Consider the following 16,625-nt stretch of genomic DNA (forward strand, 5'->3'; position numbering starts at 1 on the left):
CTCCTCAGCCCCTGTGGCTTATATTTTTCCACCCCAAGTTGTTCTTCTTTGGACACGCAACTGTCTGTATGCTCGAACCTTTAATTCACAAAACTTATCGCGTTCTTTCCATCTTCCGAATATAATGAAATTTGCTGTGTTCCTCTCAAATTCAGGACGAAACGAGTTGGTTAAATTTGGCGAAACTTCGATGTAGCAATTACAAGCATGGCCTTTGGCAATTCTTCTTTCGCAACATCGTAGAAAATCCAACTTCTTCTCTTATTCCTATCCGTGTAATAGGACGAAAGAATATTCTTCGGTAAAAGAGGGGGTAAGTGGTACGTTTGGGAGTGTCGTCGGAGACACTGGCCTCCGGTTGAAGTGTCTTGTTTGCACGATAATGCGCTCATTAGGGAATGAGACCGAGCGTAGCGTAGCGTAATAAAATTTCAGCAGCTCGGCCGGCTCTTAGGCCGATACCCGTTCAGCAGCGGTAGAAACGGGATATCAGGAAACTTCAATTCCCTCTTTCGGCGTTTCCGGCCAAGCTGCAGCAAGTGAGCTGCCACTGATGCAACTTCATTCGAATAAGTGGTTCCCCTTTGCCTTCGTGTATCTTCTGTTCCTTTTTTCCTTCTCGCTATTTATCTATGTCTTTCTCTCAGTCCGTTTGCTTCGTCCTCCTTTTTCGACAGCCGGTTAGCTCTTTTCTGCCTGAGGTTTGGCCTTCTACCGATCTCTTCGGGTCTCCCTGCCTTACCTACTCTCACTCTATCTCTCTCTTTCTCTCCTCTGTATACTTATTCCTCCCCTTCCTCGTCCCTCGTCTGCCAGTAGTTCTTTCACGAGGTACGTTTTCGCCGACGGAATCGAGGCGAGTCATTTATTTAATTTTCGAGATCCAGCCCGTTTTATTTTCATCCATGGGACTTCATACACTTCGCTGATTAGCCAGGCTTCCGAGCAGACGAGGATCGCGAGCTATCCTCCGCCTCCCATGAGATGAGAGGGACACAGGGATGATCGCGAACCAGAGGGTGAGATTAGAAAGAGAGAGAGAATGAGTTGAGTTTCAGGCACCACGAGGTGGAAGGACTTGCGCCAAGGGGTTTGCGTTACTCACCGGATATAGAGAGGTCTAAGCCCAGCCATCACTGAAATTACCAGAGTTTACCTCTTCTGCCGTTTCCGCTGTATTCAGCTTTCCCATTCTCCCGTCCTACCCGTCGTGCCTCTTCCACCTACACCATCGGTTTGTCTCCTTCTTTCTCTATTCTCCAAACGAAACCTGACTACTTGCGAGCGCCGTTTTTCCGTTGCGAAATTTTCTCCGCACAGCTTTATTATATTGCGATCGTGTTATTAAGATGCTCCGTCTAAATGCCATTCTCTCTTGTTCTCTTTTTTCCGCCTCGATCTCTTCGCATTGCCGCTGAAACGACCACTGGTAATTAGTTTCGCCACGATACGATGTTTCTGTTGCCGTGATTTCAACGAAATGCGTTCTCGTTGTCATTTACGAGGCGATCCTTGCAGTTCGCTATATCCTTGCTTATTTTTCACTTTTTTTCTTGTTAAACGATCTCAATTTGTCTCGAATCGAAGCGTCGAGAACGATCGAAGAAAGGCTTCCGTGATGTTTTTGTGCCACTGGAATCCGTCAATCAACTTTTCGAGGAAAAAAAGAAAAATGTATCTTATACAGTTTCCAAAATCTCTTTTGTCGAGTGCGGCTCGTATCCTTATTTACCGAATTTTTCAATGTGAGAGCAGATTGCCAGCTTCCTTCTACCTGTATTAGTTTTATTTTTGTCGCATTGTAATGATAGCAATTAATTGAGGAAAGTACAGATCTCGTTCAGACCTGTGAATTGTAGTTCATTTTTTCTCCTTTTAGCTGTTTAACCTTGACAATTTTTAGAAAATTTGTATAAACCATTAGCCGTATGTTCCTTCAGAGGAAAATCAAATCCTTTTAAACGAGTTTAATGTTATTTATATTAATCGAAAGTAGTCTGTATGAAATCCAAGTTCAGTGTTGTAAGAAGCACAAAATTACAAAGGAGGTTTGAACAATTCACGTGCTTCTGAATTAATAAATAATATTAATAACTAATATTAATATCGTATATAAAAAATAGTAAATATTGTGATAACTTGTGATCAGGTTGAAGATATTGTACGCAAAACAAGGTACTTTATTCCTGTTATCTGCATAAATTTATTCGCATAAATTTCACGGTTGTTTTGTCCTAACGTTTATAAAATTATCACCCTAAAATACCTGCCGGCTTTGTTCGATTCGTATTTCGCGGATAATTATATTGCAACATCACCTCTTTGTTAATGAATTTCAAACTATCGAAAGATATATCGGTTTAATTTATACACATACAATAGATTCTCCCTCGAATTATTTTGCGTGGAATAGTTAGATATAATTCAGTACGTTAATAATTTTATCGTTATGTTAAAAATTGTAATAAACATTTTTGTTCCGCTATTCCTTTCAATTGAAACTCTATAAAATATTCTGGCACAGTGTTGGCGATCGTGAATTGACATTACCGATTTGAACAAATATGAAAAATGTCGCCGATGAAAGGATCTTTTTCGTAGAAACGGCGTGGCGTGCTCGACGCGGGCCATTCATATTTTATCAGCCTCCTTATCAATTTCTTAACCACGACCGTGCCATTTTTCAGCTGTCTTCCCCATTCCCTTTGTATACCATCCCTTTCCAATTCTTTCGTCCTCAAAACACGCTTTAAAAAGAACATTATTCCCGGCGCATTTTTGTACTTGTAAGTCTACAAAGTAAACATATTTCAAAACGTATGGTAAAACGTTTTTAACATTCTCGGTACCTTAAATTTATTAACCATTAGTGTCGTAAAGAAAATGGATAAAAAAAATACTTACAGATTTGAGCAAGATAAATTGTTTGTTATAGGACAACATTTTTTCTCTTCTGTTGAAATTCTTTTTCGAATAAAATTTTGTGTATTATTTAAAACTAAGTAGTCCTGAGAAATATTCAAACTGCTTTCTTACTTTGAAAAGAAAAATCGTTTCTTCGAAAGTTGATGTGCAATTTTAGCTTTGTGAATATGGGCGTTCATCATTTTGCACGGTTGCTTTGGTAGAACCTCTTTTAACGAAATGTATTTTGTCGGTCGGTTAACAAAATTTATTGAAAATATGATAACGAGTTTCAATGCGTTGTCGCAAAGGAAATAAATATCGTTCCTGTTTCCTGTACGTTCCATTTTTCATGCCAAATATGAACACGTACGATTTAACGGTGCAGTGTACGACTATGTTGACGTAAATATATGTCTGTCGATCAATAGCTGTTTGTAAAAACCGTCTATACGTGTTCAGAAATTCGGATCGCCCGTTTAGGAAGCGTTGCAGCGCAAAATATGAAAGACATTCTAATTCTATTGTTCCCTCTCTTTCAAATTCAAACACCAAAAGATATCCTTAGGTAATATAAAAGTTATAGACTTTTACTTCAACTTGTAATTAATAGTTACACGTTCCATACTTTTTCTGTGCAACTGCCATTACTTGTTCAATTTATTTTTAAGCTTGTTAATGGGCCGTCTAAATTACGAGAGTAACAAGCTCTGACATAGTTATTCTATTGAAACAAGTTTACAGAAGTTTCTGAAACCTTTATAGCCGGAATTATATATTGGCATAGTTTTCAGAACACATGAACAATCACGTCTGTATGCAGGATGTTTCGTAACATGTGGAATCCATTTCGGTGATAAATGGGTGATACGAAAGTAATGAAAAAACTTTGTACGAATATTTATATTTTATTGTAAATTGGTAATGCTAAATTAAAACGATGTGTTCTATTGTACTTTACTCCCGAGTTCCATATAGTAATTTTTATATATTTTTGTAAATTAACAAGTTTTAAGGCGTTATAATCGAGAAATAGTCTGACTTGTATCCTCGATACGATGCGATGTAGTGAATCGTAATATACGAAACAAAATATAATTTCTTTCTATACATGCCTCATCGTTTTCTCATAATGAAACATATAATTACAACTTGTTCCAAACGTTGTTTAAACTGCTCATACCGGTAAGCATTACATGGTGCTTATTTTACATGATGATTCGTAGTACATGGTAAAAAGTTACGGCATGCTGAGTATAATACAATACTGTAGTTGCGCGGTTTCGACAAACAATAACATGAAACATAATTATTAAATTTATATGAACTCTAAGTCCCGTATAATATTGTTTCGAATAACTTGAAACCAACTAACAGTATTCTAGAAACTCTTGTATACATGTATAAATATTCTTTTGTATCACGTAAATATAAAGAAATATAATAATATAATAATTTATAATAATTCTGTTATTTTATTTTTTGTCATTAAACTGTGGTATTTATATTTTTATAAACATAGAAATAAAGTTTAAAGAATAGTAGCCAAATAAAGGAAGAAATTAAATCTACTAAACATTATGATGTGTATTACATTTTACATATTCTATATATTATTGAATGTCATGAGCATTCTGCAAATTCTTGTACTTCGAAATGTTTCATGAATAAACAAACATCCATAATCTACTCATTATATTCTTTGCTACTTTTATGATTTCTTAAGAGAACATCGTTCGTGAATTAATTTAAGGAAAATACATGTTACATTTTCTTACTATCGCCACAGAGTAATTTCTCGAACATTATTTTTTGATCACTGTATATGTTCTCTAACATTTTCAAGATATCATTAATAACATCGAGTAATTTCTTTCTGCTTGCAGATGGTGACAAGGACAAAGAAGATATTCGTCGGTGGACTATCGGCACCGACGACGCTGGAGGACGTGAAAAACTACTTCGAACAGTTCGGCCCGGTGAGTACACGCACCGAATGATGTTGATTAATGACAGTACGCGTAAATCACGACGTACGCAGACCACGAAACTCATGGTGACAAACATTCGACACCAAAATCGTATATCACTGACAGTTTGTCGCGTGTCAGAACTCGCTCGCAGGCGAAATCATTGAGCGTGTTGCTTCGCTCGGTTTTCTCGTCACGGTCCAGGCGGGCAACCTAGCTGATAATCATTGCCGCGAGACCATAGGAATCATCATTTTTGGCGAGCGTGCCAACGCGACCGACACATTGCTTGATTCAGCGTTTTGCTTATTTTACGTGTATTGCCCTAATCCGACTCGAACGCGATATTTGACAGGGCCAATGACTGTAAAACGCTCACACCTCCCGTAAATCCCGTGATTCAGGACGTTTATCGTTTCAATGATTCTGATACGTTCGCGTTTGCTTTATGCGTCTATCATTTGACTCTTATGTTTAGTGAGCAAATATTATTGTACTGAATTCTTAGGAATTCCAAGATTTTTTATTTTTTAAGGATTAGTAATTCTTCAATTAAAATAAAACAAAATGTAGATCTTGAGGTTTAGTAATTATGTAAAACGTTTTTGTTTGTATTCAATAATATTAGGAGAGAAGTAGTATATTTTGGATAATCAAATTTGCGACATTTTTCTTTGAGAACATAATAAAATTCTGAAATCTTCGTCTAACTTTAGCATAAGAATATCCCAAATTCTTTCGGATATTATTGTCTAGCAGATAATTTCGCAATAGAAAAAGACGAATTACCAAGCATAGTCACTGAATTACAAATTCTAAAATTTTGTTTCTCTTTCATTTTCCCCGATGATTCTCCGAGAAGTGTTGATACTACTGAAACGAGCAATCTTAGTATTCGAAGTGGCACGTCTCACGGTTGAATCGTTGGCAAATACGTTGGCTGTCGAAAGCCAATCAGAATTTTGGCAACTGAACGTGGCCCACGTATCACATTGGTCGTGTTAAATCCCTTCTCATCGCGTTGTACATCCTGGAACGTTCTCGAGACGCCCCCACTCGGCGCCGGTTAAGTGATTAGGAATCGGTAGAAGGACCACCTGAGACGAGAATTTCTGCTAATTAGCCTTTATCGACCTTTGGCGAGACTGCGCGGACCATTACGCGTTATTGTGCGAACTTCTCCGGCTTCTATCGCCTCGATAATAGCCGTCGCGATTCATCGGCCTCGGTGTATGAGACAGATAATGGTACTTGAGCTTGATTTATGAGTTGGTGGCAGTCGGCCGAAATCGTTCCACGTTCTGGCGATAACGTAAATAGAATTAACGGTTTGGTAATTGGTAATAACGACTACGATTTGCCTTTTTCTCTACCCTTCGTCTGTTCCGGGACATAAAATTGACATAGTGGACGAACGTACAGCTGGATTCGAAAGCATTATACGGGGAAAATAGTTGTCTACCACTTGGGTTTATCGTCTCTTTATTTGCGATTGCTCTTGTAGTTTAAAGCTTAGAACTATTCGTATATCTGGCTTTTGACGATGAATGTCAGATGTTTCGATTGTTTCGTTTTATATGCCACCTGATTTTTTTCTAATTATTACAATTTCTTTTTCTTTTTGTTAAAATGGTTTGGGCAGGTTCATTTAAGTATTTGTTCGAAAATATAATTATTATTATTATTGACTAGAAGATTTTATATATGTTCTCATGAGATCGCATATACGTTTATTTATTTACGAGGGAAGATTTCTTAATATAGAGAGACGTTGCTAGCATTAAATCACACGGAAAATACGACACCATAGAGGTAACAAGATTAATAAAAGAAAGAAAGACCGTGTATTACTGGAACAATGTAGACTGTCGTAAAAATTAAATAGGTTATCACAGCGAGAATAAAACAGAAAGGACACTAAAACGTAATACATCGCGATTGTCTTTCGTTAATAAAGCTGACTTTAAAAACTTTATTTCGCAAATAATTCTGCAAATTTACAACCTCTACATAATCGCGAATATAAGAATCAATAACACCTATTCCGAGTCTCACACTCGTCGCAATTTAAATTGAAACCTTAGAAACGATTAAATAATGTGTATTTCCTATATACTATTTCCTATATATATATAACACTGTCGATAGCTTCGAATAAAAAGAATTGTTCCCCTCAAACATCAGTCAGCGCGGAATCCATTCGAAATCACAATTCCGTAAAAGTATACTTTTCTCTGATCCTATTTCGTGATGCACGCGGAAATTCTGGAGCAAAAGTTCGCTGGAAACGCGGCGATGATTTCGTTTCGCGGTCGACGTTTTTCGAAAGTGTCGTCTGGTTTGCGTGCGAGATGGGAGAGCGGCTAGAAAAGGGAGAAACACGGAAGGGGAAAAGGAAAAAAATAGGGAAGATCGTGAAAGTCGACGGTTGTCCACGGTTTGTGGCATGAGCCAGGAATGGATTTGAGATATCAGAGCGAGGCACTATCTCCGGCCTCTTGACTCATCCCAACCGCAACGATCTCTCCCTTTTTCAACCTTCTTTTCGCCGTTGAAAGTCTCGTCCGGTTCCGAATGCAGAGTTTCCTGTTCACAATGGTTCGAGTTCGCCTCCCTCGTGAGTCTGACCCACATGCGGAGATACGATCGGACACAGATCGTGTTCAGGTACATGTAGAATTGTACGCGAGTTGTCCTTCTCGTATGTACGATTATGGGATTGCAAATAAATAATATCGAAAACGTCTACCCCAGTGAAATGGATAAATTGATCTTTAGAAAAATATTTAAATTCTGTATCAAATATGAAATGTGTCCACTTTGCAATCCACTGTAAAATTATAGGACATTATTCTTTTGTGATTTTAGTGCAGATCCTTTTTATCCCGTTTCCTTCTGTAAATCTTCATTCTTTTAGTTCTGTATACTTTATTGGAACCATTCGCACAATTTGCCTTTCAGTTATGAAATACAGAAAAGGGAAGAAGGTAGTTTTTTTTCGGAGACGTAAGTCTTGGTTTCAAAAAACTTCATCAGGAATTCCTTGCATGTAAAAAATTAAAAAGGAAGTTAGAAAGATGATATACCGACTCTACGTTTTATATCTTTCCTCGTTTCATAGAATACCAATTTAAATAGATTAGCATTGATCGAACTGGTGGGTTCTTTCTCTAGTTAGCCCATCGGCACTAACGCACGAGTGACGTGCACGTAGTCGCAAATTCACTACGTCGAGCACGTCTGTACAAACAACCTCGTCCATGCTTGACTCGCAAACACATGAACTGCAGACTGAATCCAACCATATCCTTATATCGATTGCTGGCCGTTTCAGGTCAGTCTACTTCTCGGCAACCCTGGATATCCCGCGCTGATTAGCGGGATAAAGAAGGGTGAAACGGAGGTCTTGGTCGGTGAAATAGCCACGGCACGAGCCGCCTGATAAAGTTAATGGTATTGCTGGTAATTTCGTTATATTCAGTTTCTTCGCGAAATCTTAGATTGGAACTCGTAAAAGAATTGCGACTATTTCATCCTTTCTTAACGAAGTTAGCTTTTCGTAAGATTTTCTTTTGCGTTTGATAGAAAGTAGAAAAATTTCTGCCTTTCGTGAAGCGATGATTTAATACTTATATATTTATAACATTTTCAAATAATGAATACTGTATTTATTGCTGTATTAGCGCTTGATATAGATCTCTATTTGTTAAAAAAAAAAAAAACAACAAAATGAAGGAAATTATACATTAACAAATTCTCGTTTAAGCTTTCCTTTCCAAAAATTGCTTATTTTAATAATATAATCAAGGTATGCTATAGTAGGGAAAATTTGGCCATTATCACGATAGGTATCAATTTATAAAAGTCGAGAAAAGAATTGTAAACATATTAGACATCGTACAATTGTTACCATTATGAAATTTTATTTCTTAGTAAATTGCGAACCAAGTTCCATCAAACTTTCTATCATATTTATACGTGGTCGTAGTACCTTTCGTCTTTTAACCTCTTTCGTTTTTTAACCATTGGATAAAGTGGTCAAAACGGAGAAAGGAAGGACGACGAATGAGAGGAGAAGAACGAACAGAGGAAATAAATCCTTATCCGCGAAATAGCGGAGCAATGAGTTGTTCGAGCGAGCTGATGATATTTCCAGTAACTGCATTATATTTATTTGTATCGTGGAGTTCCTTCACGCGAAAGGAACAATGTATCGAACCCAGGACTGATAGCAAACACCGATACGATCGAGGACGTAAACCTTATCAAGGATTTGCCCCATAAATCCATCCTGTCGATCGGCGAAAGGAACAAGCACGTTTTTCACGGATTAGTGCCGTCTTATATCGAGCGTAATGTATTTTTCGCGTTTAAATGGGAATTCATTCGAAGCGATTGCACAGTTTATTCTTTGAGAAACGAAACGGTAACAGCTCTTTGTATTTCACGCGATAGAAACTTCTTTCACGATAGATAGTCGAGATTATCTCTCGGAATACATTTCCAGAAGTCTTTTCAACCACGTCCCAAATAATCAATAACAATGCTGATAATATTAACATAAGAATAATCGAATATTTGGAATTACAATGTACGAAGATACAATATCGAACCAACGAAATCAACGATTCGTGTAAGAAGGGAAAAAAAGAAACGCTATTTTGTCCTAGGCTAGTTTCATGAATTTTTATGTGTCGCGGAATCACCAGTACAGTACTGGATACCCAAACCCGTACGTAATTAGCCCGCGAGTAATTCACGGCATCGACGCGAATCCCACTTGCCGTAAATCGTAACCTTTTCCATGGATCGTGGTGCCGGTGACTTCGACTCCGTTGCACGCCGAAGGCCGCGCGATTTAAAACTTAGATGAGGGTATTCGGCGACGTTACTTGAAAAATGAATGGGGATCCCAAAGAGGCACGGCTTAATTGCGCTCGCTTTCAACTTCCGACATCTTTCGTTCGACAGCCAGGAATGGGTAAAAGAGACGGACAAAGAGGTGCAAAAGACGAAGAGAGAATCGAAGAGACGGTGCAGGTGGTGCACCAGAGTCGAGACCTCTTTGACGCAGTGCTTAACGGTCGACTTGAAATTAAGAAATTAAGAATTAACGCGTCGTGGGATTGGTTGGCCAGTCCCTTCTTTCCTTTTTGCTTTCTTTCTTTCATTCCACCCACCTTTTCCTCTATTTTTTTCTTTTCTTCGTACCTTCCATCTCTCTTGGAACTATCGCATCGGCGAGCTCGTTTAATTCCAGGCCGCAAAGCGAACTTTGCTTCCGAGCGATCGCTTATCGATGAAGGGCTCTGCCAGGTCTTGCAAACCTTCCAGAAGTTTACCCTTCGCTTGCCTAAGCTCGCTGAAAAGACAATTACGTCATCGAGATTGGTCGATTGGAAGCATGAAGATTACTTCGTTTTATCGGTACACCGGCTCCGCTCGAGAGAAACTTAGCTTCAACTTTCGCCATCGTGGTGTATTGCGTTTACTCGTCACCATTCGCTTCGTTTAGTTGAACAGTGTCGAGTTTATAACGGCGCGCGTTACACGAAACGTCCCTCCAGAGCCACTGTTTTTTAATGGAGCGAATGTTTGGAAAACAGGAGCCCAAGTAGTAGTGGACTTCGTTGATCAGACAGGAGATGGGAATGGCGCGATTCTATTTATCACATCTTGGATTGCTCTTTTATCCTCGTGTCTTTTTGCGCTTTTTTCTCCTACGTTTGTTACGTCGTTTGTCCAGCAAAAAGTAGGGTTCTTTCCAGGTGAATAATTCTTTTAAATAAACTTCCCCTTTTCCTCGACATTTGCCAAGCTTCCACTTAATTATTACCAAGGGCAACGCGCTTCTACTTAGAATTTATGGAGCAATTAACCACGTGGCAGTCTAATCTCAGTAAACAGTTATTTAGTATCTCATGAAACAAATGTAACGGAAAGCTTTCCTTTTACTTTCCACACAATGTTTTTCTATAAAACGAAGCAGTGTTAAATCTAAAAAATATTCTGCAAAGTAATTCACGTCCGTCAGAGAAGCTCCTTAACTCTAATAATTCTAGTAACAGAAGCAATTCTTGCGACTCAATGTCACGCTGTATACACAGAAATCACGATAACGTGACAACATAAGGCATAACGTGACAAATCGTACATATGTATATCGTACCGGGCCATTTACATGAATCGCTCATAATCGTTGAACGCGATCCTCTCTCACCTGTAGAGTACCGTCCGGCTGTAGGTAGTTGGAGATAGAGCGGGATTTCTCGAATGTGACAGGCTACGCGCCTGCGTGGATGAATAAATAAATTTAATGGCGCTTGTCACGTAGCAAAACGGGATAAATTCCGGGCGTCTGACAGCCATTTAAAACAATGCCGTCGCGAATACACGCCATTTGTAACCCGGTGCTTTTGTTTCACGTTGCTATTCATTCCGGTGCCCCCACCTCTCCACCCATACTTTCCGTCCTTCCGCCTCCGCCGCCCCCGCATTCTATATCCGCCGACACCACCATCGTCCGACCAATCCTAACCGAACGAAACCGTGTTGCTAGATAGCTGGTGCCGTTGATAGCGACGCCGTGCACTTTCTGTCCGATTCACGATTCATTTTTTATCGCGATAAAAACGCAATTAAGGCGATTCGATAAGGCGCGAATTGCCAGAGGCGGTGGCGCATTGTGAGCTTCATCCTCCAACGACCTTTCACACCAAGTGACCGGGATATTCATCGGGTTTCGGCCACTGGAAACAATCGGGGGCTGTTATTCGTGGAAAAATTGCCACTTTCGTGGTATGGCGTACAGTATAACGAGGGGAATCTGTCGGTTGCCAATGGGTCGCAATAAATCCGCTATTATCGCGGCCGGCTCGCGGTTTAATTGCTCCCCGAGACGTCTAGTCCCGCATCGATTTTACCATTAACATTTTTGAATGTTACCTATCTCTCGCCCTCTCTCGATTTTTCTGTTACAATACCTTCGGACTATGGCGATTCGGTACACTCGAAACGTTACCGCATAAAAAGGGAAACGATTCGTTGTCCGGTTCTTATTCCGTTGTTTTTACGAGTGTACCGATGAGAGAATTTAATTGCGAACTAGAAAGAAAGTAACTGAGGATTTAAACGGTACTCGCGTAAAGTGATTACCCTTTTTTCACATCGGACTATGTGTTTGTATAGAGTTTCTGATCGTTCTTAGGATACTGCAACTAATTTCACTCTCCCATCTCTTTCTCGAAATACTCACGCGAGAGAACGTAGACGGGCGAGGATAGATAGCGCGTTTAGGGGACGAGGCGAAAGCATTGCTTCTTCTGGGATGAAGGAAGTCGGCCGAGCGTAGGTGTTGGGGCGCGTGGAATAAAATTTATGAAGGTCTTTTATTCCAGCACTTTGGGGGTCGACTTAAGTTTGGGCAATTTATTAATTTCCTCGTGTTTCGGTACCGTCGCCACGACACGATCTATTCCACCCCTTGAAAAAGAGATCACCCCCACTCTTGCCAAGCGGTTTTCCTCTTAGTCGGTTAAACTCGTCTTTCTCCGACGATAAGATATTCGTGTCGGTCCATGGATTTCTTCGAGACCTCGAGGATAACTTTACGCGAATTATCTAAAGATATATTTTACGTGGAACGTTGGATTATAGGTAATCGAGGGAATTTTCCTTCCTTGAGTAGAATGAAATGAGATTATTTATTCATAGCGAACAATATCCCGTACGTGCTGATCAGTTTTCTGAAAATCCTCCTATACTGCTTAATAATTTTTTTAATCCTGATTCTTGGACATAATAAGAAAAAATAATTGCAACGCCAAATATTTCTTTGAAAGTAATTTATTTTATTATTTGACTATCGGCTTTTCCGAAAAGGGAAATTTTAATTTCGCAGTACGTTGGATAAGCGATTTAATATCGCGTTTAAACATTTTTTTATTCGACTATTCCCATGTCGACGAGAGAAAAATATTTCGCGTCAATTGCGGCATGAAATCGTCACATAATTGTCACGTTAACTGCAATTTCCAAGGGAAATTTCTATGAAAGAATAATTTAAAAATTAACACAAAGCCGGTAGTAACGTATTCGATAACGATTAAAATCCTATTGTAAAAGAGTCTTTTCATTAAAAATGCTTACGGTCCCAGCGCGTGGCAGGGTGCAAGAAAATTTCCAGCCAAAAAATTAAAAACATTATCCTAATTGCGCTCCAGAGTGTCGCAATTAAAATGTTGCCTGTTGAAAATGAAAATGTGTCATGCTCTAAAGCGTCGGCCGTTTTGTTCCGTTTTCCATTCATATTTCCTCTAATTAGTTCATACAATCGAACCACTGTTCTATTAATTCCTTCGATTCTATTAATTTAATCTGTTATTAATTCACCCGTTCCTCTTCTTCTGTGTATCCCGGCGAATTATTATTTCGTTGAGATCGGCCGCGAGTTCGTTTTACCCTGAAACGCAATTAACTTTGGCGTTTACTCGTTTCTTAAAATGCTCGTTTCACGCTGGAACGCTCGTCACGACTAGTTTACTTCTGCCATCTACCAACGCTGTTTTCCGACATAATGTCCGTTACTAGAAACTCCTTAAACTTCTCGCAAAATACTTCGGAAATCAATACTTTTGTGCTCTCGATTTCTCAAATTCCAATCGCCATTGTATCGTAGCATCACTGAAAGTTTGCCAAAAAACTGAAACGTCGTGTCGGGTCAAGTACAATTTTCTCATCCTACACAACGGCGTGGGCGTCGTTTCTGACGTCTCAGAGATTCGACCTCGCGCACTGCAACGTTACCACGACGCTGGCTAACCAGCGTTGAAAGCTCGTACGAAGGTTTCATCTGTGAGCGAAGTCTCGCGTTTCTTGGACAAAAAGGGGCTTGCGGGATGCGGGAAACGAAGGACAGACGAGGGAAGAGAGAAAGGACGAGAGATGGCGGCTCGCAACTCGTATGCTCGGTTGTCGCAGCTTTTGTCTGGCGATGCAAGCATCATTAGCGTCGGACGTAATGAGCACACTAATCACCAACAGACTGCGTTGCGTCGTGGCTGAAGCACCCCAGCAGCTGAAGGAAAAAAAGCATCGCGTCTTGCCGGAGACGCGACAGCGCGGCGTGATAGCAAGAGAGAAAAGCCGAAGAGGCCAAGTGGCAGAAGTGCGCGCACGAAGGGAGAAGCACCAAGAGTATACGTGCGCGGAGAAATCCACAGCAGAAAAGTAGTTTCCCCGCGGGAAACGAGGATGAGGGTGGACCAAGGATGGGTTGATTGTTGTTGTGCGAAAATCGGTTGATCGTCGTTGCTGTCAGGAAAACCGCTAGCGATATTGCTAGCGATATCATTGACGATGTCTGAGCTTCGAAATCGAGAGAGCTCGTTCTACTCTTGTAGAAATATTTTATGTTACTTTATACGTGATACGTATATTACCGAGTTTATTAAGAGTGTGTTTGACAGGATGTCTTGCGATTTTTCTTTATTTTCTTTCGTAGTAAATTTTCGACGAGTTTTAATATAAAATTGTGTTAGATATAGTCAACGATTGTATATAGAAAGAATATTGCATCCAAAATGTAAACAGAATATATTTGTAATCTACGTTCTCGAAATTTTGTAGGAATTTTAAACTAAACTTTAACCCTACAATTTGAGCGTAGGGTGTAGAATTTTATTTTGTATTCTATATTTTATGCGATAAAAAGCATTCATTTTGATGTATTAATTATTAATTGGTTAAAATATAAAAAATGAAATTAAATATTTTACGAGAAATAACAGTAACGGATAAAATATCTTCGGTAAATTAGCTCTATGAAGCCTGAATTTTTAAAATGTGATCAGAGTTAATATGTATATTGAAAAATTCGAATTAACCAGATTAAAGGCAATACGATAAATAAAGAATCAAAAGAACGTGCGAGAGAAATTTTAGTGGGAAATTTAATAGATCGTAGGCCAGGAAGAAAATGAAATTTAATCTGTCAAAATCCCCTTTGTTAATCTCGCGTTCAAAGAGCAAACTGCAAACGTCCCTCTAATTCGCTGTACTTTATTGCGTAAAATTTAACAAGCCGGCAGCGTGTACACGGAAAATATACGCCTGATACGTGGTCGCACGTGTTTCACGCAGATGAAATTTTGGACACGACTCCTCGCGGTCTTCCATGCCGTCCTACCGTCAATACGGGGGGTACATGGTTGCTTGATTACAGTAATTATCATGATACAGATTTACGTATTTGTCATGTCCGTTGCGGGAAATACGTTGCATTAGTCATGTTGGCTAGCAGATTCATTACTGTAATAATTACATAAATTCACGTTACGTTACCGCTAATTCGTAATCACGTATTACCATAATTATCTGTTACGACGATTCATAATTACGCCACGTTGACGGTAATATTGCCAAGGACACGTTTCATCCTTTACTAGGCGTGAATTTAATTAATCATCATTTGCTACGTATATATATAATAGTTCTTTCTCATTTTTATAGTAAAATCTCGTTTATCCGAATAGGTCGGGAAAGGAGAATCGAAACAGTTAGGATAACCGAGTAGTTCCGATAATAGAGATTTACGCTTAACCGTAGTGTGAATAATACTATAATTACAGTCGATGCGTGTTCTATGAATTGTCGTTTTGACATAATAACAAACTATATATACATTTGATTGCTCTGGCGTATCTATCAGATTCTACATAGCACCGCATGCTAGAGATTTATAGCCTAATAAAAACTCAGCTATGATTTCGTAGATCTAAAATTGCAAATAAACGAACTTCTGCTGTAATTATTTCTTAAACTTCGGGGCCAAAAATATCTTTGTCTTATCATGTTCTCAGTTCTGCTGGTTAAATTAATCCAAGAAATCTACTCGGAATTGATACGACGCGATACTAATTTCAACCGGTAGGTGGAGTAATGCGTAAACGATGCCCATTTGCATTTCCGGGGAACGGTTTATCGCACAGGTATTTGCACGGTCGTTTTAGGGTGTGCAGGCCATTTCCCGCGGAGTGCCGTTTCGTTATAGAACCCGTGCCATTTTAAAGCAACCTCTCCTGGCCCTCGTCTCTTATTCCCTCGTTAATTTTACATCGCGAAATCGTCGCTATGCCGCTGCATATTCGAGAACGACCGTAAATATTGTTACCAGCCAGCATTCCCGGAATTTCGCGCGCGAAGAATCGCCTTCCTCCCTCGACATTCCCGACGACGACGATGGGATGTAATAGCGAGAAATGTTTTGCTAGTTACCTCGCAATTATCCTGGACAATCTTGTCCTTAGGTTTTCGAATATCCTACTCCGTGTCTTGATATTGAATCGTTGAGAACGGTGTACGTTTCCACGGTTATAAGATGGTTCTTTATATAGCTTCATCTGTTTACGGAATTTCAAAGTGGAAGAGAATGCTAAGCAAAGATCAAGAAGTTTAAACCGGAAATCGACTGTTATTGGAATGTAACTGGTGTTATAACTGTTGATAACGTCAGAGGTGTACTTATTTCGAAACTAGGAAGATGGGGAATAAACTCGTGGAATTTTCATTGTTTCTTGTTTGTGTTTGCCAAATCTTTAAAGTTTACGCTAATAAGAAAGATCGTGAAATTTAGTTAAATGAAATTTTATCACTACAAAGGAAACAGAGATACTGGAATTTTTCACTATTTTCTAGCTTGATATTCCTCCGATGATCATATATCAGAAATTCTCTTTTTATAACTTTCGCGGA

At 39.2% G+C, this 16,625-nt stretch overlaps 1 protein-coding gene across 9 annotated transcripts in view; it reads left to right on the forward strand.

Annotated features, from left to right (window-relative positions):
- Rbp6 (RNA-binding protein 6) overlaps positions 1-16,625 on the forward strand; it is a 765,794-nt gene that overhangs the window by 545,976 nt on the left and 203,193 nt on the right. For all 9 annotated transcript variants that reach the window (XM_072007202.1, XM_072007200.1, XM_072007204.1 and 6 more), the window contains one exon: positions 4,791-4,883. In XM_072007202.1, coding sequence (XP_071863303.1) covers positions 4,791-4,883 — 93 coding nt within the window. The remainder of the gene's footprint in view (positions 1-4,790; positions 4,884-16,625) is intronic.

This window comes from Bombus fervidus, chromosome 7 (genome assembly GCF_041682495.2).
Source record: "Bombus fervidus isolate BK054 chromosome 7, iyBomFerv1, whole genome shotgun sequence".
Lineage (NCBI taxonomy): Eukaryota > Metazoa > Arthropoda > Insecta > Hymenoptera > Apidae > Bombus > Bombus fervidus.